The 25,041-nt window shown below is 36.2% G+C and overlaps 1 protein-coding gene across 3 annotated transcripts in view; it reads right to left on the minus strand.

Annotated features, from left to right (window-relative positions):
• Nucleotides 1–25,041, minus strand: part of HNF4G (hepatocyte nuclear factor 4 gamma) — a 62,369-nt gene that overhangs the window by 7,043 nt on the left and 30,285 nt on the right. For 2 of the 3 annotated variants that reach the window (XM_027732709.2, XM_039379145.1), the window contains exons 2-5: nucleotides 11,855–12,023; nucleotides 9,427–9,521; nucleotides 5,851–5,957; nucleotides 1,549–1,704 (exon numbers count right to left, since the gene is read on the minus strand). In XM_027732709.2, coding sequence (XP_027588510.1) covers nucleotides 1,549–1,704; nucleotides 5,851–5,957; nucleotides 9,427–9,521; nucleotides 11,855–12,000 — 504 coding nt within the window. In that variant the 5' untranslated portion in view covers nucleotides 12,001–12,023. Of the gene's footprint in view, nucleotides 1–1,548; nucleotides 1,705–5,850; nucleotides 5,958–9,426; nucleotides 9,522–11,854; nucleotides 12,024–14,889; nucleotides 15,067–25,041 lie in introns of those variants that run through there. The other variant, XM_027732708.2, reaches the window with a different exon arrangement.

Here is a 25,041-nt window from a genome sequence, read left to right on the forward strand (position 1 = left end):
TATTTACTTTCCTTTGGTTTTAATGTCTTCTTGAAACTTCAGCAATGGTCTCTATTTCCTCAAGGAACTCGTCTCTTGGTAAGTAATTCTAATCCAAGCCAATACTTTATGAGTAAACAGTACCTAGGCACACTCATCTGTTAAGACTTTTTTTGTTCTCAGTTAGTTAACTTAGCTGCTCTGGCCTCCTTTGTGGTTTGGAAATCAGGCTGACTCCCAGATCAGGAATAATTTGTTCAAAACCAGATGTTTTATTTCATTACTAAATGCAAAATGCTCCTTAGAAATTTGCTATCACAAATGAAAAAGTGGTATTTGCTTTCTCTCTCAATATCTTTGTCCCTCTTTTTCTAAGCTACTTAAGGTTCAGGAGTTTTTCCCAACATGTACTCTTCAATCACTGTAAGGATGTTTTCAGCCTGTCCTTCTAAGATGATAATTTATTTTTTTAAATGCAGACGGAAACTTTTTAATGACGTCTTATACCTTCCCTTTTCTTTCATGCCATCTTAACAGTAAAAGCAGTAATATTTTTTTCTTTTGTTGCCCTTGTGTAACCAATGCACTTAAAGTTCTCCTTCTTTCACACGAACAGAGTTTTAACTTATTCCAGTATGTTGAGCTTGTGCACATATATCATACTCTGTGGGTCTGCAAAGATATCATTAAACTCCTATTTCAGGGGGTCTCCTGCGGCCTGAAACATGTTCATATCCCTGAGGAAGAATATAAGAGGGAATGACTCAGTTTGAGTATCAAAACCAGGGATGAATCTAACACTTCTTGCAGGATTTTGTTAAAAACTGAGAGACTGAAGAGACAAAAAGGAGGATTTACACAATTGCAGTCACAGAGTGATTTTCAAGATGTATCAGATTTTGGTGGACTAGAGTTGAGAGATCTCAAGCAACCAATTAACCTCCTACCCAGGCCGCTGGTGAAAGAACTGCTCACCACAATGTGGGAATATTGGTTCTGGGTGTGCCAACACAACTTACTCTGAAAGTGGGTGATATATTAGGATATATTATAGATGTGATGATAGATCAGACCTCTGTCATAAAAACCCTTGTAAATTTTCAAGGCTTGATGCTTTTTTCCTCACATTCATTATATACAATATAATTTTAGTACATTGTAATATATGAAAGATTATGTGCTATGGATTGATACCAGTACGTTTGGAATTTGTTCAAGATTCTAACGGCTTTTATTTTTTTCAAGTAGAGAAACCCTGCTTCTAATTAACATGCTGCCATATTATAATGAAAGGTGAACATGAAATAAATACTTATCAAGGTCAGAAAAAAGTTCTGCTTCCAAAAGACTACAGAAAGAACAAAATGCTTAGAGACATGCTGTTTTGCTGCTTCTTTTTGTTAATATCTTTTATGTGGTGGTTTTATTTCAAAACTTAAAAAAAAAAAGAAAAGATGTGGGTCTAGCATTCAGATCTATTTGATCAGAACAAAAAAATCATGACATTCAAAGATTACAGGAGTAACAGAACAGTATAATTAAAGTTTTCTCTTTGGTGTCCTCTTATACCTGGTCATCCAGTGGTAATTCACAGAAGCCTGGAATATATTTAGCCCATTCCACCAGGACCAGAAGTTGTTGCTTCATAGATTCACAGACATCACTAATACCAGCAATTTTCTTAACGTTTATATCAGTGCTAGAACCAGGACTGGACATTGAGATCTGGCCATTACGAGAGAAAAAAATTCACCATGTTAAATTTCATGTAGCTGCATTTTCACTGGTTAACAGAATATTTAAGAAAATATCACAGCAGTAAGCACGGATACTCTTGAGAAACTCCTGGACCACATGGACCATTAGTCTGCACATAAATTATAAATTTTTATTTCTCATTATTACCAGTGTGTATTGCAGTATTTAATTATTCATATCATGATACAATACCTTCTCATTCCAAAATGCTATTTTTAAATATACCAGAGACCTTATCATTCATAGAGGGGAGGTGGTTTCTTTTTTTTTTTTCCTTTAAAAGGGTTGACATTTACTTCATTTCAGAAAAAAAGAAGAGCTCATAGGGGCATGCAGTAATATTAAGGGCAGAGAAAGAGAGTGATAAAGGGGTAGCATATTCTTCTAGTGAAAAGATAAGTATCATTAACTTTAGAAGGTAAAACAGGGGGGTTTTAGTGCCTGGAGGAGAACAGTTTGCAATGATGAAGCAGCAGTATAGGCAGAGGCCTGAGACATTGCAGAGGAAATGTAAAGGATATGAGTGTGCATTAGACCACCTGCAGTGAACAGTGTTCTGTGAAATAGGAAGAGAGCAATATCTTTCTGGGCCTGAAGCTGGGACAGTTTTACATAATCACTGAGCCAAATCCTGAAATTCTTAATGACTTTTCAAGAAAAGGAACAAAACCAGGCTTGCTCTTAAGCCAGGCAGGAAAGACAACTTAAGATAAAGCCAAGTCTGAGAAGGTAAGGTCAGTTTATAGCTGCTATCATAGCAGGGAAGAAAAAGAAAAGAGAAAACAGAAAAGGTTAAAAAAAAGAAAAAGGAAAGAATAAAAAGAGAAAGAAAAAGAGAAAGAGAAAGAAAGAGAAAGAGAAAGAGAAAAAGAAAGTGAAAGAGAAAGAGAAAAAAAGAAAGAAAAAGAAAGGAAAAAATAAAAAAGAAAAAAGAAAAAGGAAAAGAAAAAAAGAAAAAGGAAACGGAAAAGGAAACGGAAAAGGAAAAGGAAAAGGAAAAGGAAAAGGAAAAGGAAAAGGAAAAGGAAAAGGAAATAGAAAAGAAAAAGAAAAAGAAAAAGAAAAAGAAAAGGAAAAGGAAAAGAAAAAGAAAAAGAAAAAGAAAAAGAAAAAGAAAAAGAAAAAGAAAAAGAAAAAGAAAAAGAAAAAGAAAAAGAAAAAGAAAAAGAAAAAGAAAAAGATCCCTCCACTACAAACCCAAAATCCCACCACTGTAATAGACATATGAAATTGACTTTCCCTTTATGTTTTATTACTAGAAGCATACTCAGGAAATGCTATAGTGTGATTATCTTCCTCAGGAAAAAAAATTAAATGTTTGATCTTCCAATAGCATACCTGTACATACTTCAGGATGGTGGAAGCTATTTAGGTTGACCTCCTATCACTTCCCCTTCATCCATATATCCATGTTAAAACCCACAGTGGGATCTGCAGTGAAATCCCATTATCCTTGGGTAGTCAAAAGGAGTTGCACTTCTGAACTAAAGCTCAGTGCTTCCTACATAATTGAGTAGTGTAAAACACCGAAAATGGTTTAGATATTAATGTCAGTTAACCAGCTGAACATCAGTTCTCAGGGAAATTAGAGCACCTAGACAGGTGAAAACCTCCTCAGACACATAATTCAAAGGCTATCATGAAGGAAAAAGGTTAGAGGTATTGTTTCTCTGTAGATAGAGCATTTGAGAAATCCACGCTATAATCATGAGTCCATTTCTGGCATCTCTTCTACAAAAACAAAGTTGAAAATACTGAATATCATTCAGGTGAGAGTTATCAGTGATTCAGTCTAGAAAACCTTCAGCAGAGAAAGAGAGTAAAGAAACTCAACACATTTCACTGTTTTTCCAGAAGAGTAGAAGAGATCTTGATCAAGACTCAAAAGTACAAAGAAGAGACTTCTGATAGCAGGTCATACCTGAGAAAGATACCACCATGCACCAACTAGGAGATAATACAAGAACGTAAAGAAGAGGCAGATTGTTTAACTGTTAGACATACCAACTCATGAAGTTAATACGTTGTCTTTCCTTTAATATCTTTTAATCAAACCTGTGCATCTTTATAAATTAAAAATTTATAAATTTTAAAAAAATTATTAAAAAAATTTAAAAAAATTATAAAAAACTATAAACTACATGCCAAAATTACTTGCTGAACTTCTGCTGGGGACTCACAGGACGACTCTCCCATGGAGTTCATTATTAAGATTCCATCTCTTCACAAGGATATGAAGATATGGACTTTCCCATTTCCTTTTTTCTATTGATTTAACCTTCCTCTCATTTTTGGGGTGCAACACAGTAGTCACTGACTTCATAGAATCATAGACCAGTGTGGGTTAGGAAGGACCTTGAAAGATGATTTCATCCAATCTTTTGTGGGAAAGTAAGCCTAGATGAGGGACTCATCTAGTTCCTCAGGGATGAGGACTCCACCACATCCCTGAAAAGGTTGCTCCAGTAATTGTTTATTCTCCCCATAAAAATTTCTTTCTTATATTGAGATGAAACCCTTCCCAGTGGAACTTGTACCTGTTAATGACTTGATGAACATGACAATTTAACACTATATCCCAATTGTCCTGAAAACCTTCAGGGACAGATGGCTTTATGCCTATGGGAGTCGAGCATGTCCCTTTCATATCTACATAATCCTGGAAGCCTCTCTTGAGTCTGTAGGTGAAAAATTGCACTTGGACAATTTCCCCCTGTAAGGGATCTTCAGGAACAAAGTAATTAATTTGCTCTATTTAATATGAAAATTTCAAAAGAGATGAATGCCACCCTCTTCCTCATTTCACAGCTGAAGGACTTGGATAATGACTTGGGACACTACCTCCTCCTCCAAGTCTCTCCTCAGGACTGAACTCATCTTACAGGCCTATTTGATTGAGAGAAAAACAAGTACTTCTAAGACTTGACTTTTCCACCATGTTAATGTAGTCTCTTGGACTTTGAGGTCAAGATTGTATCTTCATATATGCTTGACATAGTGGAACTAATTCTGTCCTACCAAATAGTACGTAGAATAAATCTACACATGTACACAAGGAGATGTTTTAGGCCAGGAATCTACTGTTTGAAAAGAACTTTGTGCCATAAACAGCTGAGGATGTGATTCTGTTTAAGACAGTTCTTATTCTTGAATTGCATATACCAGTCGGAAATGATTAACAGAGTAATACAAAAAAGCACAATAAGCAACTTCAAAAAATTACTAAGGAGGTAAAAATAGCTATATTTTTCATAGTGTATAGGTATGAAAGGTAGGAAGGTCCATTATGACCATCTAGTCTGCCCAGACATGCAATATGTGCCAAAGACATATCACCCAGTAATTCCTGCATCAATTCTTTACAGACAGTTCCAGCCTAAGAGAGATGCTGATAAAGGATGAGATTACAAAACATTTGGGGATGTATAAATCAGTCAGCATGAAATCATAAAGGTGGCAGTTAAATTCTAAGCAAGTTAGTAAGAGGTGCAAGAATGCAGAATCAATGATCATGATTTATCTGAGCTGCAGAAAAGGACTAGAGACTGTTCCATGCAGCAATTGATTGGATAGGAAAAAAAAAGAAAAAGAGAAAATGAAGTTCAGATGAGACAAAGAAAATTCAAAAGCAAGATGTGAACAGACTCCGCAGTTGGAACATTTCTGTTTGCCTTACTTATAATGTCTAAGGATATTAAAAACTGGATTTTCAAAAGAATGTAAAGAAATGAGTGTCCACACCCCTTTGAATGTAATGGCTTTGGACAATTTTTTCACTAATACTTCATGGGAAAGCCAGCTTCAAGGATAGATAGATGCCACAAGCTGCCTAAGACAGCAACTGATTTAAAAGCAGTAAGAACCATAAAGCTTTATTAAGAAAGGTGCCTAAGACATATTGTCCTGGACAAAGTAGAATTTTTTTTATTGACTTTGCTTCAAGAATGTATTCTATTACTGATTCTTTCACTGGGAACAGGAAGCTGGGTGCATTTTGGAAGTAAAAGAAAGTAATCTCAATAATTATATTCAATGCAATAAAAAACTGAAAAGTATTTAGTTTTAGTAAAATCAGTGAAAGTTACTAAATAATTTTGTGGAATATCTCAGTACCTGACGGGAGAGTGTCTCAGCTTGTGACAATGTGCTAATAGAAGGAATGTTGCAGCCATCAAAGGTGTTTCTTCTTGTACTTATCCTGTCCCGTTCATTTTGTACAGCTGGAAAAGAATAATCATCTCATTTACTGACTTGTAAAAGCTGACACACAGTATAATTTCAAAAGTTTACCGTATTTCAGAAGATAACTGTAAGAACTGAAAGGTCTGACATTCAAAGAGGATGATCTGCTTTTAGCTCTGAGTAATGAGGAAGAATGACAATACATGTTTATGGTCTCTATCTGTATACTACTTGCCTGCAAAAATTATGTATAACTAATTATAGATAGATACTGAATTATCATCACTTTTTTCAGTGGCTTTATTACTATAAAACCTCTTTCTTCCTTTGAACCTGAGACATGTTCTAATTTTGTTATTTCAACCAATTTAATAAGTAAACTAGTTTTTATCATAGTGGCAGAAATGGACATCTCCAAACTGTCAAACAGGTTAAGAGATACAGCACCACCACTGAAAAAATATCTCAGTCAGAGGAAGTATGAAAGCCATCCTCCTGCTCTGCTGTGGGAAATTCTGAAAGAGGAATAAATCATGGACTTAACCTAACACTAAGATAATTTTGAAATTTAAATCTCATGCTCCTCCTCAGTGACATTACATTCCTTGCCAGTTTATGGAATATTAACTCAGTTAAAAAGTTTCAGGACAGTAAGTTTTGTCTTGCGTACGCAAGACTTATGAAGCAACAGGGCGTACTTTTGAACTGAAGGAAAAAGAAAAAATAAAACTATCAGTCAGATATTTCTAAAACCGAAATCATGTCCAAGGTTAGGTCAAGGAAAAAAGAAAAGGGGAAAAAAAAGAATTATGCTGATCAAAATCTTTTTATTGCACAAGGAATCTCATAATTTTTTAAGAATAGCAGTTTTATTTCCAAAGATAAGTTTGCTATTTTATGGGAAACAATCTGCATTATAGAATTTAGGAGCAGTAAGAGAGGCTTCAATAAAAAAAAATAAAATATTTTATGCACAGAATAGTTTCAGAGTTTATCTGAACAATGCACATAGTTTATTCCAGAGGTGTACTAACTTTTTGCAAGGACACTCACTGATGGGTCTTTTATTAAGGTCACAGTAAGAAGTTTTGTGTGGTGATAAACACAAAGTGCTATATGTTCATGTAGACAGGAGACAAAACCCATAACCTCTTGTAAAAGAATGCCAAAACATCCACTGAATTTCAGCATCTCAAGTGCTACATAGATAATTAAAATAATGTCAGCACTGATTAGTATTGCAAAAATAGTAAGGTATTCTGACAATCAGTAGTGAAAGTCACTGGTGGAGCACACTGAGAACCATAGGTGGATGCTTCAATTTTCTCCTACTTATACATAATTTTGGATTATTAGACTAGACTGTCTGTCTGGCTAAAGCCTTTCCACCAGTTCAGGCTAAAATTGCCTTAAACAGAGATTACATGAGGAAGGTGGAATATTTGCTTAAAGAGGCCTTGTACAGCTTTCACCAACTGAAGCCTTTCTTACCTTTGTCTTGCAGAAAAGAAAGATTTGCTAGGAACAAGAGGAGAAACAATCATAGAGACTATGCTACACTTACACTATGAAACATGCTCCGACCATGTGAAAAGGTATGTAAAAACACACAAGCAGTTCAGTGTTTTGAATTATTTTAGCACTTGGAAGCCTCGAATAAACATGGCTTGGATGCAATGAAAAAATGAAAGTTTTAGAGGTAGTGGGACCAAAGTAGGGCAGAACAGTGTAAATTAGGTTGAAAGTTTTATGTCACGCACTGGGCTGCATTAGCATCTTAAAGGAAATGACCATTTCTCTGTTTTGGGATCCTCAGCACATGAAAGATTCTGGCAAACTAGGCAGTGTCCGGAGGAGGACTATGGAGATGGAACCCACAAAGTGCACAAGGTGAAGCAGAGCCTACGTGGAAAAGAGAGGACCAACATGGAGGTGGGGGTCTTCATTTCTGTACAGAAAATGGAGCCAGATTCTTTTCAAATCCATAGTGAAAGGACAAGAGACAATGGACACTAATTGCAGTAAGACGTATTCCAATTAGTTAGAAATTAAAAACTCTTCCCAGTGAGGCTGGTCAAGCACTGAAAGAACTTGCCAAGAGAGACTGTCACATCTCCCCTCTCAGGGACTGTGTAAATCTGTCTGGACAGAGTCCCAAGCAACCTGACTGAACCTAGACACTAGCCTTGCTTTAAATGGGGATCTGAACTAGATGAATTCCAGATGTCCCTTCTGAGATAAATTTCTTTAATTCCAGGTTCTGAAAGTCTGTAAAGCTCTGCTTTTTGCAAAAGTTTTAGGGCAGCTGTGGACACACAGGTCTCCCCCTTTCTTCACACCAGATTGATAATATATATACAATATGTTACCGATTTTAATGACTCAAATTCCAAAGGCTAAAGTTTGTTAAAGGAGATCCATAAGAGCTAGCAAACCTATTTCATTCATACACTGTGTAACACTGTTTAGAATATCCCCATCCAGCTTCAAAAAGAAAAATCTATTTTATCTCATATCAATAACGTGATCACTAGCAAAGCAGTACTACAGTATAGATACTTAAGAGCCTAAAGAAACAGTTTGCTTTATCTTAGGAAAGCTATGTCAAGACTAAAAGAATGATAGCCTTGTTACTGTAGAGGAGAACTGAGCACTCACATTTCAGACTGGCCTTCAGGCAGATACACCATGCTCCAAACAAAAAAGGTAGCAAAGTTGTGACGAACCACTTTTAATTGCGCATTTGAAACAGATCAGGACATCTTTTGCTTCTACATCATAACTGCCAGTGAAGCAACAGCCCCAACAACAATACTCCTCTGATATTACCACCGCCCTTCTTTCCCTATCGCTCTGCTCCTGTGGTCATCTGGTCCTTCCACTTCCACAGGAGGATCACTGTGACTCACATTTCTCACCCCTGTCAGTGAGATGCACAAGTAACATTTTTCCCATTTTAAGCCTTAAAGAAATTAGAATTTTTTTTTAATTAATGTGGAGACTCCACTGACAGCTACCACTAGTCTTCTCACCACTATTATTTCACTCAACTTCACAGTCCTTCCTCTGGCTTAAATGTTTCTTACATTTAAATTTAATGGAAGAACCGATAAATTAGCACTGTCATTACTCAGGGTAGAAAAAAAATGCCAGATAGAGATTTCATGAAAAATTAAAACTAAAATCTCACAGTTTGAACTTTTCCAGCATATGGTTCAATATATAGAAATCAATGAATTTTGGTGCCAGGATTCATGGATTGAACAGTTGCAAATTCACTTTGAATCCATGGACTTGCTTATGATCAAAATGCTAGAACTGCTTACCCACCTGAAAATTAGAAGATGTATATTTTACCTCAATATAAAAGCATTTCTCCATCACGAAGGCATTATAGCAGACTTTCCACTGAATTATTCTATTGGAGTTTTTTAGAATTTTTATTATATTTTAAAACTCACTCATAATTTTTTTCTTTGTATATCAAATAGTAAATGACTCCATTACCTTCTTTTTTCATTCCTGCTCGGAAACACTTTTTTAAACGACAATATCTGCATTGATTCCTTTTGTCCTTGTCAACGATACATTGTCGGTTGAATCTACCAGAGACAAGAAAAGGGAAATGTATATAGCATTAATAAAGCAGCACTCTGATTACAAAGAAGAAAACCAAATAATCTGGCCTGTCAGAATAATGTCTATAACCAGACTTCTTTCTTCAGTTGTTTGGATTATTTTTCTTTATTAATCAGTTTTGAGAGGTGCTCCATTTCCAGGAATATATGTGTGCGCCTAGGCACAAATATGCATTGGTATTAGTAAGTGTGGAAAATTTCAGACTCAGGTGCATCATTTACACCTCAACTGATTTGTAAGGTATGTCAGTAACTGGCTTCATCAAATGGCAGTGGCAAAACAAAAGAAGAAAAGCTACAAAAAGTAAATGGAAAGGCCAATCAAGGAAAATGCCAAATGTTGCTGGCATTGAGGAGCCCCTCAGCTGTTAAACCATTACCCTCAGCTGGCAACCTTTACTCCCTACGGAGATACCAATGAACAAACTATGTGTTGTATCATTACAAGTGGTAACCTAAAGAGGAAATGAGAGGAACATTTTCTGCCAACACAATGAAACAAAGACATGAGGAAACACACAGAGCATGACACTGCAGGAAGGCTTATCCAGACTTTTATGTACATCTACAGGTGTGCCTAAAGGGAATGCATATGAGCCCTCTTCCCCTCTCCCTGTTTAGGTCTGCCTTTTTTTTTGATCTGCATGTGTTTGTTAGATAAACAGACCTATCTTTTGCAGAGCTCTTCCTGAAATCACTTATGTCAGCTTTTGCCACACCACTTTAGGGGTATGTCTGTGCTATATCACTGTGCTATGACTATAAGGGAGAGATTTCCTTTTAAGAGTATTATGCAATCAAGGAAGACTGTAACAAATGTTTCTACTAAAAAGCCGTTTTTACAAAAGGTTTTCTCCTCCTTGTGCCCCACGAGGTGGCCCAAGGAGACAGGGGACGGGAGATGTGGTCAGTTCATCATATGTTGTCTCTGCTGTTCCTTCCTCCTCAAGGAGAAGACTCCTCACACTCTTCCCCTGCTCCAGCATAAGGTCCCTCCCAACAGAGACAGTTGTCCACAAACTTCTCTGATTGTAGCTGCAGTTCTTCATGAACTGCTCCAGCATGTTTCCTGGGTGCAGAAAACATGCTTTCCTTTCCACAGTGTGCAGTCCTTCAGGAAGGAGGTTGCTCCGGCATGGGTCCCCCATGGGGTCACAAGTCCTGCCAGTAAACCTGCTCCACCATGAGCTCCTTTCTCTGTGGGGTCACAGGTCCTGCCAGGAACATGCTTCTGTGTGGTCTTCCCAACCTCATCATAACTTTCTTTCGGGCATCCATATTCTCCAGCAGGGAGTTCTCCACGGGCTGCAGGTAGATATCCGTTCCCTTGTGCACTTCCATGGGCTGCAGGGGCACAGCTGCCTCACCATGGTCTTCATCACGGGCTGCAGGGGAATCTCTGCTCCAGTGCCTGGAGCACCTCCTCCCTCTCCTTCTCCACTGAGCTTGGTGTCTACTGAGTCATTCCTTTCACATATTCTCACTTCACTCTTCTCTGGCTGCAATTTGCTTCAGCACAATAATTATTTTTCCTTCTTAAATATGTTATCCCAGAGGCACCACCACCACTGCTGATGGGCTCATCTTTGGTCATCCTGGAGCCAGCTGGTATTGGCTTCACCAGACACAGGGGATGCTTCCAAGAGCTTCTCACAGAATCCACTCTTGTAGCCTTCTTGCTACTAAAACCTTGCCACGAAAACCCAATAGACGTCTTCAGTGATGTCTAAACTCACAGAGTTTTCCATGTGTTCTGTGTACAGCTTAAAACTCACTGTTTATGATCCTGTGCATGCACAAGAGTGATTTGTCAAACATGATGCACAGACCTGCAGTGTGATAATTAGGTCACCATTTGGAAATTAGCAGATCAGACTGACAGGGGGGAAATGTCTGATCAAAAGAGAAGTGTGTCACATAAACCTGGAATATGTGCAGATATGTTTGCACAGCCCTTAAAACAAAACTCATAAATCTTAGACTTTCTATTCAGAAGCTAATTTCCTAAGAAAATAATTCTTAGAAAACAGTTAAGATATACGATTTTCATATTGAAGTGAAAATATAAGCAGTTTTCATTTTTCCTTTTTTTTTTTTCAGGAGATGACCTTCATAATCTTAAATAAAAGATAAATAATATCAACTGACATCTGGAATATAGTACCTGAAATGTATAATATCAGGTAGCATCCCTTAAGAAAAAGCTTGAAATACCCTGACAAAGTTCTGAAAAAGTCTGAATATAATTTTTGCTTAAACTCATTATTTTAGTGCCTCTAGATGAACTTTTGAAATACCTGCACGAGTAGACGTGGTTTTTCCTTATGCTGCGTCTAAAAAACCCCTTGCATCCATCACAGCTGGAAGCACCGTAATGTTTTCCAGTCGCTCGGTCTCCACATATTGCACAGAGACTACTGACCCCATTGTCAGCAGCATTCATGTTGACAGCTTCTCCTGAATTGTCTGACAAGAGGGAAGAACAATAATACATAGTTATGGACAAGACTTCCACCAACCAGCACATGAACAAGCTGTACCTAAATGGAGGCGTCTTCTGGTTTTTTCTCTTTTAGTTGACACTTAAGATTTATATAGCACGACCTATCTAATTACATCTGGCTCTTACTCATATGAACACTTTCAAAGTGATAGAGATGTTAACAGAATTAATAAAGTTCATAACAACAAATAATTGTATTCTAAACTCTTTCCAACTGAAGGATTAAAAATTAAAGTCTAATTTTGCATGTATAATTACATAAATATTCCTACTGACATGAAGAGGAACTTTGGTATAAAACAGCAATAACTCTCATGTATCACTTCTCATATGAGCTGGCAATAACTGGCAACTCATACAAAGGTTTAGGACATTAAACAAACAAACAAACAAATAAACAAAAGGCTTTGCACAATATTTAATTAAAAAAAAAAAAGAAAACAAAAGGCATGCTAAGAGGACTAAGTCTTATTTCCTTGAAGATATTTTTGACAGGAACATTGCAGACAATATTGCTGCACAGAGAATATTAGCTGTCTGATTAACAATTAGTCACTGAATCTGGTAAATGCTACTGAAGAAATTCACCTGAAATCAAAACACACATATTTATTCAGACATGTTGAAAGAAACAAAAAGCAAAATAGCTTTTTCTGTTTTGTTTCTGATTTAAATGAAAGGAAAACTGTTTGAAATAGGCCTAAGCATTTGTAGCTGTTTTGTCCAGGAGAGGAAACTGTGCCACATTAATTAGTTATTCAAACATGGATTCAAAAGTCATGAGCTCATGAACAGCAAACAGGTTGAACAGTAAAACTGTTAACAATGATACATAATATTATTCCTATTGTATAGATCCAACTGAAATGTGCAACACAAATATAAAATTTTCATTGTGTCCTGCAGTTTACAATTTAAACTGAGTTCTTCAGACAAAGAAACAACCTTTTTGTATTGATTTGCTTTACAGAGCTGTAATTGATAGGAATTATATTAAAAATCGATTAAATAAAATGAAATCTTAAAAGTAAGAATTCAGTTCTGTAAAAATTTTATTTTAAAATTAGGCTTGTCATGACTGGAAAATTATTTTCATAAATGGGTTATAAAATTACTCTAGAAAAATACAAAACCGTTCTTTTGGAGTTCTGTAATGTTGCATGATACAGTAGAATAATTAATAATACAATATTTAAATGTAATGATGAAATATTTTACAGCCACATAAGTTGTGCGTATATATATATGAGAACATACTTATTTTCCTAGCTATTATTCTGAAACAAAATATCTGGGAAATTGACCTAATGTTGAAAAGTTCTTTGATTTCAACAGAACTGAAAAATCTCCCTGAACGTGGCTTGTTAAACTCTTCTGAATGTTCCTAATTAATTTAGACAACTAGAAAAGATACATAGGAAGGTTCATAAGAGGCAGCTTTCAGTTCCAGACTAGCACTGTAACAAGACAATGTTTTAATAAATTCTATAAGAAAATACTTAAGCTAAACTCAAACTCTAAACAGAAAAAGACTACACCTTATAATTAATAACTATCAAGCTAATCACTTACAGTGAATAATTTAACCAGCTCTATCACCAACACATAATGCAACCAAGTACAACCTCCCTAATCTGCTTTCCCATTTTATTTAACATTAACAGATCCAAAAGGGTGCTACTCAGCAAAAACATGAATGACCAATGAAATCACCCATATTAGAAAAAAAAAACAGAGAAATCATCTAAAAGTTATATAATCATTCTTGATAGCTCCAAAATCACTTAGGGCATAAAGGTCTGTTTTTCCTTCCTAAATCAATAACCTAATCTACCTTTCTGTTTACTAAGGTTGCCGTAACGTAACATCAGAAATTCAGATAAAACTTCAAGCCCAACAACAAAAACTTAATTAGGTTCTATATGGCAGAAATATGTGGAAATGCAGGTGCTAAATAATTTTCCTGCAAATGATTAGATATCAGTTCTGCCTTTTAAAAAGACATATACTTTACGATACGATAGACCAACTTTTTTATTATAAGATCTGGAAGGCTATTTTTGAGTAGTTTAACTTGCCTAATACTTTTCTTCACTTCAATTCACTGACATTTCTTTTTCTTTTTTTTGGTCAGTATTCAATGATGGCAGAATGAAATGGTGTGCTTCCTATTTCAAGCATAAATTATTGGTACAACTTCTCAAAAACTGCAATTAAAAATTCTACCTAAAGTTGAAGTGCTACATTAGCTAAATGCAAATAGTTTTTCTCAGCTAAACATCAGCCTCTATAAAGCCAACGTGATTTTTTTTTTTAAATCACTCTAGTTCATATATACACTTACCTAGGAAGGCTAGATTAACACTTAAGTAAATAAAATGTAAATAAAATATTAGTCTAACAATTAGAAACTAGGCATCAAGAAACAGTAGCTAATTTTTTTCACAAACCTCTGGACAATTTTGTCCTTTCCTTCTGAAAGTTATATACGAAACATACTTCCATGTCCAAACTGTCAGTACTAGTTATTCATTTGTTGTACAGTAAATAAAACAACTGCTGAATTCACCATTTTCTTCTTTTGATTAACTGACTGGTGACAGTACAGTTCATCTACTTTATTACATATAACCTCTCTTTTATTTTCCTTAAAGAATTATAATGTTACTAACTTAAAGTTAGCGATGAAGTGTAAAAGAGCAGATTTGTAGTTTGAAAACAACCCCCAAATGCTCCATTAATTACACATTTAACTAGCACCTTATAGCATTACTAAACTTCACCTTTTCTATTAACTGGCTTGATTTTGCCTCACGGAGGAGAACTCACCATTGCCATTATACAGAATCTGCATAGTTTCGAACTCCAGTGCCGTATACGTCGGATCTAAAACTTCACTGTAGTTTGCCATTTCCATGTCCAGTATTGGTTCTGAGAGCCTCATCATTGAATGCAAAACCAGTGAAAAGGCTGCTCAAATGTACAACCTTCCCATTCTGTTTCACAGTGATTGATAATCCAAAGTTAACTATAACTGTACCACTTACGTGCAGCAAGGGGAGGAGCTGTAAAACTGCTTCTGCATGCTGTATTTCACCTGGGTATTTTTTTTCCTTTTATGATACAGTGCAACCCTTCTGATAATCTTGGAATGCTTTATGGAATAACCTTATCAGGAGCTGTATTGGTTCCAGTTCTTGCGTGAACCCAAGGACGTGCAGGAAGCTTCCTGTCTCTTATGCCCTGCTACATATTTTGTTGTCAATGTGTGGAACAAACAGTTCTAAACAAACTGCTCTGGTTGTTCTACGCAGAGACTGTAGGTTCCTACGCCATTTTGCTCTCTTCAGAACAATAAGGAAATGTGATATGATGATGGACTATCTCAAAACTATACCCAAATCATCCAACCTCATATTTTAAAAGATAGCTGTAAAACCTCCTACTTTTACAGCTGTTAACATTCTTTCACAGCAGTGATGAGCTGGCTGTGTAGGCACCCTTAAGCAAGGCCTCAAGCCACACAAGGCCTGCAGCAAGGCCAGCTCATAAATCCCCTCCATCACACACTGTGCTGCTGCAATGGCTCTAGGCACTGGACCCTGCACACTCTCAGACAGTGGCTTCCTGCTCTAACCCTTCTTCATATAAAATGTGATGGCAGCATGGTGTTTTCAAGTACCATCTAGATGCACAAGGGAAAAAAAAATATTATTCACCTTCTCTGTAAAGAAGAATCTCTGGGGAGGTCCACAGTTCATCAGTTGGTAGACATGGTGTGTACAAACCTAGTTAAAAACCCTCCTGTAAAGCTGCTTGAATCTGTGCCAAATATAGAGCTGAACAGCTGAATTTCACTTGCTAATCTGGTGTTTTTAAATGTTTGATAGCAGAATTTCAGATGTTATTATTTCTCAATAAATTCTTTACAGAAAACTACCCTTTATACTTCTGAAAAACAGTTACATTAAAGATTACACATATGGGAAAACTTCCCAGGTTATATCTAATTAACGAGAGCCAGTAACTGTACATACAGCATTGAAATGCTTATTTGAATGGAAAAGAATGTCTGCAGTTGTTGTTCAGTAAAAATAGCTGTAAAAGGACATAATAAAAGAACTCCTTGATTTAAAAAAAAAAAAACAAAAACGCAATTCATGACAGACAGGCTACCAATGAAAAAGGAAAATTTACAGGAAAAGACCTAGAAACAAGCCTTTCAAGATTCATCCTTCTAATTTCCACGTGCCCACAGTTACCTGAGAGGCACAAATCATCCTTTCTCCTTGTGGACACACAGATGCAGTCTCAGGTCAGTTCTCCTCCTGACTCCAGCAGAGTCTAGTGACATAATTATGACAATGGGATTCTTGTATAAATCACAGAGCTATCCCTAAACCAAAGCCTATTTACAATTGTGTTACTGCTTGCACAAATTCTCTGCAGATTTTGGAGGGTCTCCACAGGAGCTTTCCTTCTCACCCTGCTGCTGCTCCATTTCCTTTAAACCATTCATTCATTGTAATATTTAATGAGATATCAAAAAAACTGTAGAAGTTACTGCTTAAAAAGGGCAAACCTAAAATGTTCTGCCTTCACAAGAATAGTGTGTTTGTTAACAACCAATGTGACTACAAATATTTCCTATACATGACAGAAGACAAATAGTACAAAAAATGGGAATTTTTTTAAGATATTTAAGGATACGACTGAAATATTAGAATATTTTATGCCTCCAATCACGGAAAAAAATTTACTCAGAAAGTATCATTGCACAGTACTAGAAGTGTACAAGGTTTCACTGTTTTTAACCATACCTAACACTTTTTCTTAAAGAAGCATATTAAATTAAGATTGATGAAAAGCTATTTGCTGACAGTCAATATTTGTTTAGGAAATCACTGTAGTTTCTTCATGAGATGGAATAGTTTCATATTACCTGATGGCTCGGTTTGAAAAGTTTCTTCTGAAGCAGAATTTGTTGTATTTGCTACAACAATCTGTTCTATTTGTATAGTATTTGCTACAATACTAATTACTGGTTACATGACAAAATATTCATTGCATTAACATGCTGATTAACAAAATATAAAAAGGTTTACATGTTAACTAGAATTATCTTTTGTTTCTTTAGTGTATATTTTTAATAAGATTTTCTATAAATAATCTCTAGCTTTTTAATACCAAAACTGTATGCTTACAAACACATCTCATGCATATTTTTATTTCAAAACTCCAGTCCTGAAAACAGTCTGGCATATAAGTTAATTTAAAGTAAGGGAATGAATGGAAGATGGAAGATATCATGTATGACATGATCAAATCCTGCTATTCCCTCTGCTGTTAGTAGAACTTCTTCAGCGCTGCCAAAACAGGTCCCTTAGTGACTGCTAAAGAGAGGGAATGAATTGACCCTTCATACTTCTGTCATATAAAAACTCATTTCAATTGATTTTTTAATATGGAAAAATGTACGCTGTAGGAAAGACATTCTTTATACTATTTTTTTCATGTTTTGCTAAGGAAACTTCTTACAGTCAAATCTTGCACTCATAAAAATCTGCTTTCTGGGGGATTTTTAGCATCATGAAGTACATCATGAACAATTAATGTACACTAAATCACTACGGTAAAATATTAATATGTTTTCTTTCAGCCTTAGGTGGATTAGAATGCAGTCCTGGAATTAGAGCAGTTGATGAAAGAACCTAATGATGAACAGCTTTTGGTCCTATGTCAGTCCAAGTTTTACAATGTTCACTAGTATTCAGATCCCCACTTCAGCAGATTTCTTTTCATACTGTACACCTGAGCTGTTTTTCAAATTCTGAATGACACTGCAGTTTGTAGTATGAGATGTTCTAAGTCAAGTCATCTACTACTGACAGCCAAGAAGTATCAGCCTAAGGTAAGAAAAAGTTTTAAAACTGTGTAATTAGTCAAACTGAGAGACACTTCCTTGAGATAATGTAAATTTGAGTACAAAATGATTTCTCAAAATAAATTTTGCAATAATTGTGAAGAAAGAGAAAGCTACACAATAATGGTTTTGTTCATATGGTTTTGTTGCTTTTTTTCTTTAAATCTGATGACCTCAGGATCACATACAGAAAGCATTCCTATCTTATCTTTAAGACTATTAACTCTGTTAATTGTCCAGCTCTCTATATTAAATGTAATCATTCTTTCTGACTGTGGCATAAAATAGAGCACAAGCTAATAAAAGCAAGGTTATTTCCATAAAACTCTTCCTGAAAATGAAAACAAATCTCAAACTACTATCACTACTGAAACAGTTTGGGGTTTCTTCTTTTTTTTTTTTTTTAAGGAGCAATATGTCCTTTTTTCTTTCCAGCTTAGTAAGCAATGTAGATCCCCAGAATAAAGCCTCAATTTAAAGGGTTTTTGTTTCCCATGTATTCTGAGTAAGGAACACATCTTCACAGTATTTCCTAGTTTGCAAGTATAGCGAGTTGTGGTGCACATACTTGGAAGACATCCTATTTTTGTCAATAACCTGACATATTTATCCAGCATGTTGATAAAACACACATTTTGATCTGTTTCCCCTCTTATCTGCTGGTACACGTGGGACAGGGTACGCGGGGAGTCTGTACTAACCAACCCTAATGAAACCATATCAATTGAGCCAGAATGTCTCCTTACTACAGAAAAATTGGACAAAGATCTCCAAGTCAGAGACTTTATTTACCAAAAGCTTGCTACACAAGAAGCAGTGTGCAAATTTCAGCACACTTGTGGGCAATCTCATCTTTGGCTTACAAAGATACACACCCTCGTAATACCAGAGATTGAGCTTCCCTCTCCTGTAACACGCCCTCAGTGCCAGGGAGAACACTGACAGTCACCATCACATCAGTCCTGCTGACACCCAACCCCAAGTATTTCATAAATGGTCCATGAGTAATGACTCGGAAATGTTTGCTTGTATTCTAAAACATATAAAATTATGACGTGTTTGCCATGGAAAGATTTGCAACACTGTGGTATTGCTTTATCTGACAGAGATTTCTGGGTTTTTGTTTTTTAAATAAATAAAAATGTTAGAGCTGGATCAGATCTAAAAATCAGTGATAAAGCACAACTGTGTATTGAAGTTTAAATGTGTATTCCCAAGTTGCTTGGAAAAGAAATAGCCTTTTGTGCTGAAGACCTAAGTAACATGATGGAAACATGGCTACAAGTCTTCTACAACTCTAAAATGCTACAGCAAGTCTTTTAAAGTTGTCATACCCTTCCCCCCCTCCAAAAAGTTCATAGCCAAACAAGGACAAAGTTGCTTTTGAGCTGGTTAATGTTAAAAGATTTTTTAGAACAATTTGTGAATCATGAGAGTAAATGCATAGCACAACAACTGCTCCCACTAAGGTGACCAAAGGCATCATCTCACACTCACTTCTCAAACTCAGCACCAACTATTAGATTTAATGAGTTAATTTATGGCATTTAGATGCTTCTGTGCCTTTTCATCTTGCATCTTTCTTTTTTACTTTGTCCTAAAAAATATAGTGGTTAAATAAAACACCAGAAAAGTAAAGCCAGTACCAGAATTGAATAACAGGTTTTCACAGCACACTTATTAGGCAATGGGTAAGACTAGTTTCAACAAATCATGCCAGGTGAAACCTAACTACAGATCTTTGTGGGAAATCTAGGCTAAGCCTGTTTTCATTACACACATTTTTAGACACTTAGACCACCCCAGGCTTTCTGTAAAATGGAGATTCTTGCAAATATTGAATTTTTCATTTAAATTGGTCATTCATTATGTTGAGTTCCACTCTATCATACAGCATATATAATTTTAATATGTTATGATGAGGGTTGGTTTTAGTCTTTTTCATTTTGGCATAACAGGGAACAGACAATTATTGTGACATCTGAATTGTCTTTATGTTTTTGACTTCAAAAATGATTTGTCTTTCAGAACAACTGGCTACAACTTCAACAGTCATGAATGTGAACAAACATAGACAACGAAGAACATGCCTGGCTTCTGACTTGTCAAACACTATGGACCCACCATAAAGCACATTTTTCAAGCTTGAATAATCCCAAAATAGTTACAAAGATGTCAATAAGTAGTCTACATCAGAGCTTCAAAGCTAACAGATCCAATACTCCAAATTCTATGAAGTGCAATTTTAATCTTGCATACACCTCAGTCTTTGCCCTGTCAGTACTTGAGGGGAAATATCAAAGGAATATGAAGGCTCTAAAATATTTTGAGCCTGAAAAAATTGTTGCTGCAGGATAATTCCGAAGATAATTTACACTCACTGAGGATATAGCCTGCTTTCAGATTCTCCCTCCCTATTCCAAATATAATTCTCTCCATCTTATTCTAAAAGGGTAAATGATTTATTTATTCACTTTATATATCACAATGTCATTGAGGGGATAGGTTACTAGGATAGCAACAGTAATACAATGGTGTCATATGCAAAGAGAAGACGTTACATCCACTACTTAAGGTCAAGGTAAACAAAGCTATCTGGTTTATCTGATTTTATTTATCACTTACACATTCACACATACATCAGTGAGTGACCTGGGTAGCATCTCACAAAGTACAAGACACATTCCAGTTCGCAAACCCTTAGTTGTACTCTCTATTTGACAGAAAGGTGTTTTGAGGACGATTCTCATATTCTATTCACCCACAATCTGCACATATCTTCTTCATTTTGCAGCTGCCCTGTGCTACTGTTTGCCAATGGTTTAGTGAAACCCGTGGTGTACCTGTGCTTGGTTGTTCTGCAGCTGCACTCTCCAGCTCTTGATTACCTACCACATTCAAGACAATTTTTGCTACTGTTATTATTTCACTTCTTTATTACTCTCATGTTGCAGAGAATTTCTTCAACTAAGGTGAGCTGGATTACATCTATAACTGTATGCCAGCAGCTAATAACTTTCTTCTTAGATTGCTCAGCCTTCAACTTAGCATAGGACAGCCTTTCACTGAATAATGCCACTGCTGAAGAGTAGGAAATAGTCAAGGAAAAGCCACCTTGTAGCCAAAAGGTCAAACACGAACCATCGCATAAGAACCACCACTAAATGTCAAGAACCAGCTGTACAACTGCCCTGATGGAGAACATTGTGTCTGAGTGTTGGAAGAGTCAAGGCCACGATGGTGCCTGTTGAAGAAGCACATTTCTAAGGGATGGCTAATGGTGAAGTGGAAGCTTGATAACAGTCATTCAAAAAAGAAGGCTGAGGGGTGACCTCACTGCTCTCTACAGCTTCCTGAGAACAGGAAGCGGAGAGGGAGAGAGGTGCATCTGATCTCTTCTCCCTTATACCCAGTGATAGGCTAAGTGGGAATGGTTCAAAGCTACATCAGGGGAGGTTTAGACTGGACATTAGGAAGCATTCCTTTACCAAGAGTGTGGTCAAACACTGGAACAGGTTTCCCGGAGAGGTGGTCAGTACCCCAAGCCTGCCAGTGTTAAAGACGCATTTGGACAATGTCCATCAAGGCTTTAATTTGATCAGCCATGAATTGGTCAGGCAGTTGGACTAGATGGTCAGTGTAAATCCCTTTCAACTGAAATAGTCTATACTATTCTAATCTAGTCTAGTCTAGTGTATTCTAATAGTTTCTATTCAGTCAGAACACAGTATGCTACGTACAACAGTTAGGTGGTAAATACTGAGTACACAGAGTAGTTACATTTCTTTATCTAGCCATTCCAGAAGGATGTCCACAGTAGACTGCAACATATGTAAATATCAAATATTATGCAGATTTAAAATCTTGTTTTATGTATACATATGTATGTATATAAGTATGTACACATAGGAATTTATTGTCAGGTTTTTTGTGACAGCTAGATATGCCTCTTGAATTGACAGGGGGAAGCTCTTCCTCCTGCATACTGGATCTTAGTAATTCTTGACATTGTATTGTCCATGTGCAGATTCTCCCCAGGAGCTAATAGTAAATCAGTATTTCGCCAGTTCAATCCATTCCCGTGCCTGTTTTGTGTCCAGATTTACAGTAAATTTGCTAACCCTATCTGAGCTTAGCAGGCACCATTAGAAAATTGTGCATATTTATAGGGAGGAAGGATAAAAAATAGGATACTTTTGCTTTTTGCATAGCAACAGATCAGGTTTGCTCTTAGGTATGTGAATTACTATTTAGTACTTAATATTTCTATTTTATTCTTGAAAACTCACAATAGCCATGAAGTGTTGACAGTTTAGAGGCTTTAAAGGATTTTTGTAGCATAGAATTTTGTGGTGAGATTTGCTGAGTTACAGTTAAGGGACTAGAGACACTTGTTAATTATTTGCTTAAATCAGGCAACTTATTTTTTTCTGCTACACACAAGAAAGTTAATCAGAGAGTTGTCCTGGATAGCAGAATGAAATGAGAAGAAAAGAGGAAAGAGTTCAGGCATAAGATAAAACCAAACCATCAAGATATTGATAAGTAAGACTAAGCACTCCTGTTCAGTCATCCCCAAGTGATTAGTAATTTCTTAATAAGCGTTCTTGGCAGGTTTTATGCAAACTTGTTCATGAAAAAATGCTTTATATAGCCAGTTAGATAAATTTGACTTACAATTTATCCACAGCTATCTTGAGAAATACCATATAATGAGATTTTTTTTTTCACAGATAAACACACTTGCCTTTGTCATACACAATAAAAGAGTTCAAAAAAAGGTTAACCAGTATCAAGGCAAGGTTTGTTTTGGATTCTGTTTTTTCAGCTTGCCTAGAATCTTTCTTTTCTGTGTGATCAATTAATCGCAAGTCCTCTAATTTCTATATTCTATCCTCTGCTGAATGAGTTATGTATTCTACATAATGCTTTAAAACAAACTCAGTACACTTCTGCCCATGCTAGTGACTATGTAACTCTTGGTCCCACGTAAAAGGCTAATTAAATAACAGACAAGTGCCATTATTTTCAGTTACTCTGTCTAAAATTAAAATTTTTAACTAGAGCATAAACTGACTCATCACATTCCCACAGAAAGAACGTTGTGTCAACACACTTGACTTAACTCTTCCAAGTAGTGTCTTGGTTATGCTGAGCTTAACAACTTCTCTCATTTTTATTGTTACAAAAATCAGTTAATGAAAGGTTTAGAGCATATTAAAGACTACCAGTTTAAACTGAAAGTATGACAAAGGAACAAAAAATTCAAAATACTATCTGAACAAAGGAATAATATGAAAGTATAAAGGCATATAATCTGTTTCAATCGTATTTTGGATCATCTCCTTAAAGTACCAAAATAGCTTGATTTTATGCATCAAATAAATATCAAGTTTTTAGAACAATTCACAGCCTGGGAAGGCATGCATGTAAAATACCCTGATTTTCATAAAATCATAGAATGGTTTGGGAAGGACCTTAAGGATTGTCTAGTTCCAACTCCTCTGCCATGGGCAGGGATACCTTCCACTAGACCAGGTTGTTCAAAGTCTCATCTAGCCTAGCCTTGAACACTTCCAGGGATGGGGCATCCACGACTTTTTTCTCTGGGAACTTGTTCCAGTGTCTCACCACCCACACCATAAAGAATTTCTTCCTAGCATCTAATCTAAACCCACTGTCTTTTGGCTTAAAGCCACTCCCCTTGTTCTATCAGTCTACATCCTTGTAAAAAAAATTCCTCTCCATCTTTCTTGTAGACCCCCTTTAAGTACTGGAAAGCTGCTCTAAGGTCTCCATGAATTGTTCTCTTTTTCTTAAAATAATTATATTACATTTCTTAAGAGAATGTCATTATTGGTTTCAGCAGACATAAACTGACAATAGTATATCCTTGAAAATACAAACAGGGCTATCCTAAGAATCAGAGAGGTCCTGGACACCTGATATCTTTATGGGCAGAGGCATCTACATTCTAAGCACAGTAAATACAGTGAGCACAAAGCAGAATCCTCTCAAGAAGGAGTTTAAGTTTGTGCTTTGCTGTACATATACAGATTCGCTCTTCAATTGGCCAGTTGTAATCTCTTTGGTTTTAACACACTAAGTGTGTTCCCAAGAAGGAAATAAACATTGCACACTGTAACTTCAAAGAAATACAAATATATCTGCTCCCAACAGTTTTTAAACAGTGATTTAATAAGCTCAAAATCAGTAGAAGTCCCTTTTAAAAGCTGATGATAAATATTAGAAAAAGAAGGTAGGCTATATCTCTCTAACTAGCAAAGCCAAAACACCGATCAAGCTGAGCAGCGAAAAATTCACTGGCATAGAAAATAGGATGGAAGTGGTCCTGCAAGGTTGTAATTAGTCCCCATCTTTAGAGTAAGTAAGAAGAAACTGATAAATAGACATAGGTGCAGATATGAGTAAAAATGCAATGCAAATCATCAAGATGCAATTTGAAAAATTATGTGTAGCTGCAATAATGTAGGTTACATGATCAAGTCTACCTTCAATGTTATAGATAACAGCTGGGTCTGGATTGTTTTTCTGGACATCAACAATATTCATGTGGCCGTATTCCTTGTTTTTAATGTATTTAAGTAGTTAGGCTCCCTCATTTTAACTGAGAGCTTTGCAATCAGTAACATTATTTCCCTATCTGTGAGAGAGGGATAAACTATCTTCCCCTTTTAATGAACAGAGAAATGAGGCAAAGGACAACTAAAGGCAGTGTTTATGACACTTGAATCCACGTGTCTACTATACAGTCACCTGCATACAAACTAAACTCCCTTTGTACACAATGATCATAAACAGGTACATCTAACCAGATTCTTCAAACCTGTCTTCAACAGTAGGTTGCACTGAATCACCTCTCAAAACAACCATTTCTTCCCCCTGGTTGTCTAACCAAGTGCTCAAACAAATGCAACAAACACCTAGAGTTAGGTGAGGTGAATTTATGCAAATGACTCCCCAAAATCTGAGAAGAGTACTGAAGGTGGAGACCCTGGATGGACACCCACCTCCCGCACTCTCCACTGGAGCACTTT

Source organism: Pipra filicauda, unplaced genomic scaffold, assembly GCF_003945595.2.
Source record: "Pipra filicauda isolate LSUMZ 115617 unplaced genomic scaffold, ASM394559v2 scaffold157_size4220110_pilon, whole genome shotgun sequence".
In the NCBI taxonomy this organism is placed as follows: Eukaryota; Metazoa; Chordata; class Aves; order Passeriformes; family Pipridae; genus Pipra; species Pipra filicauda.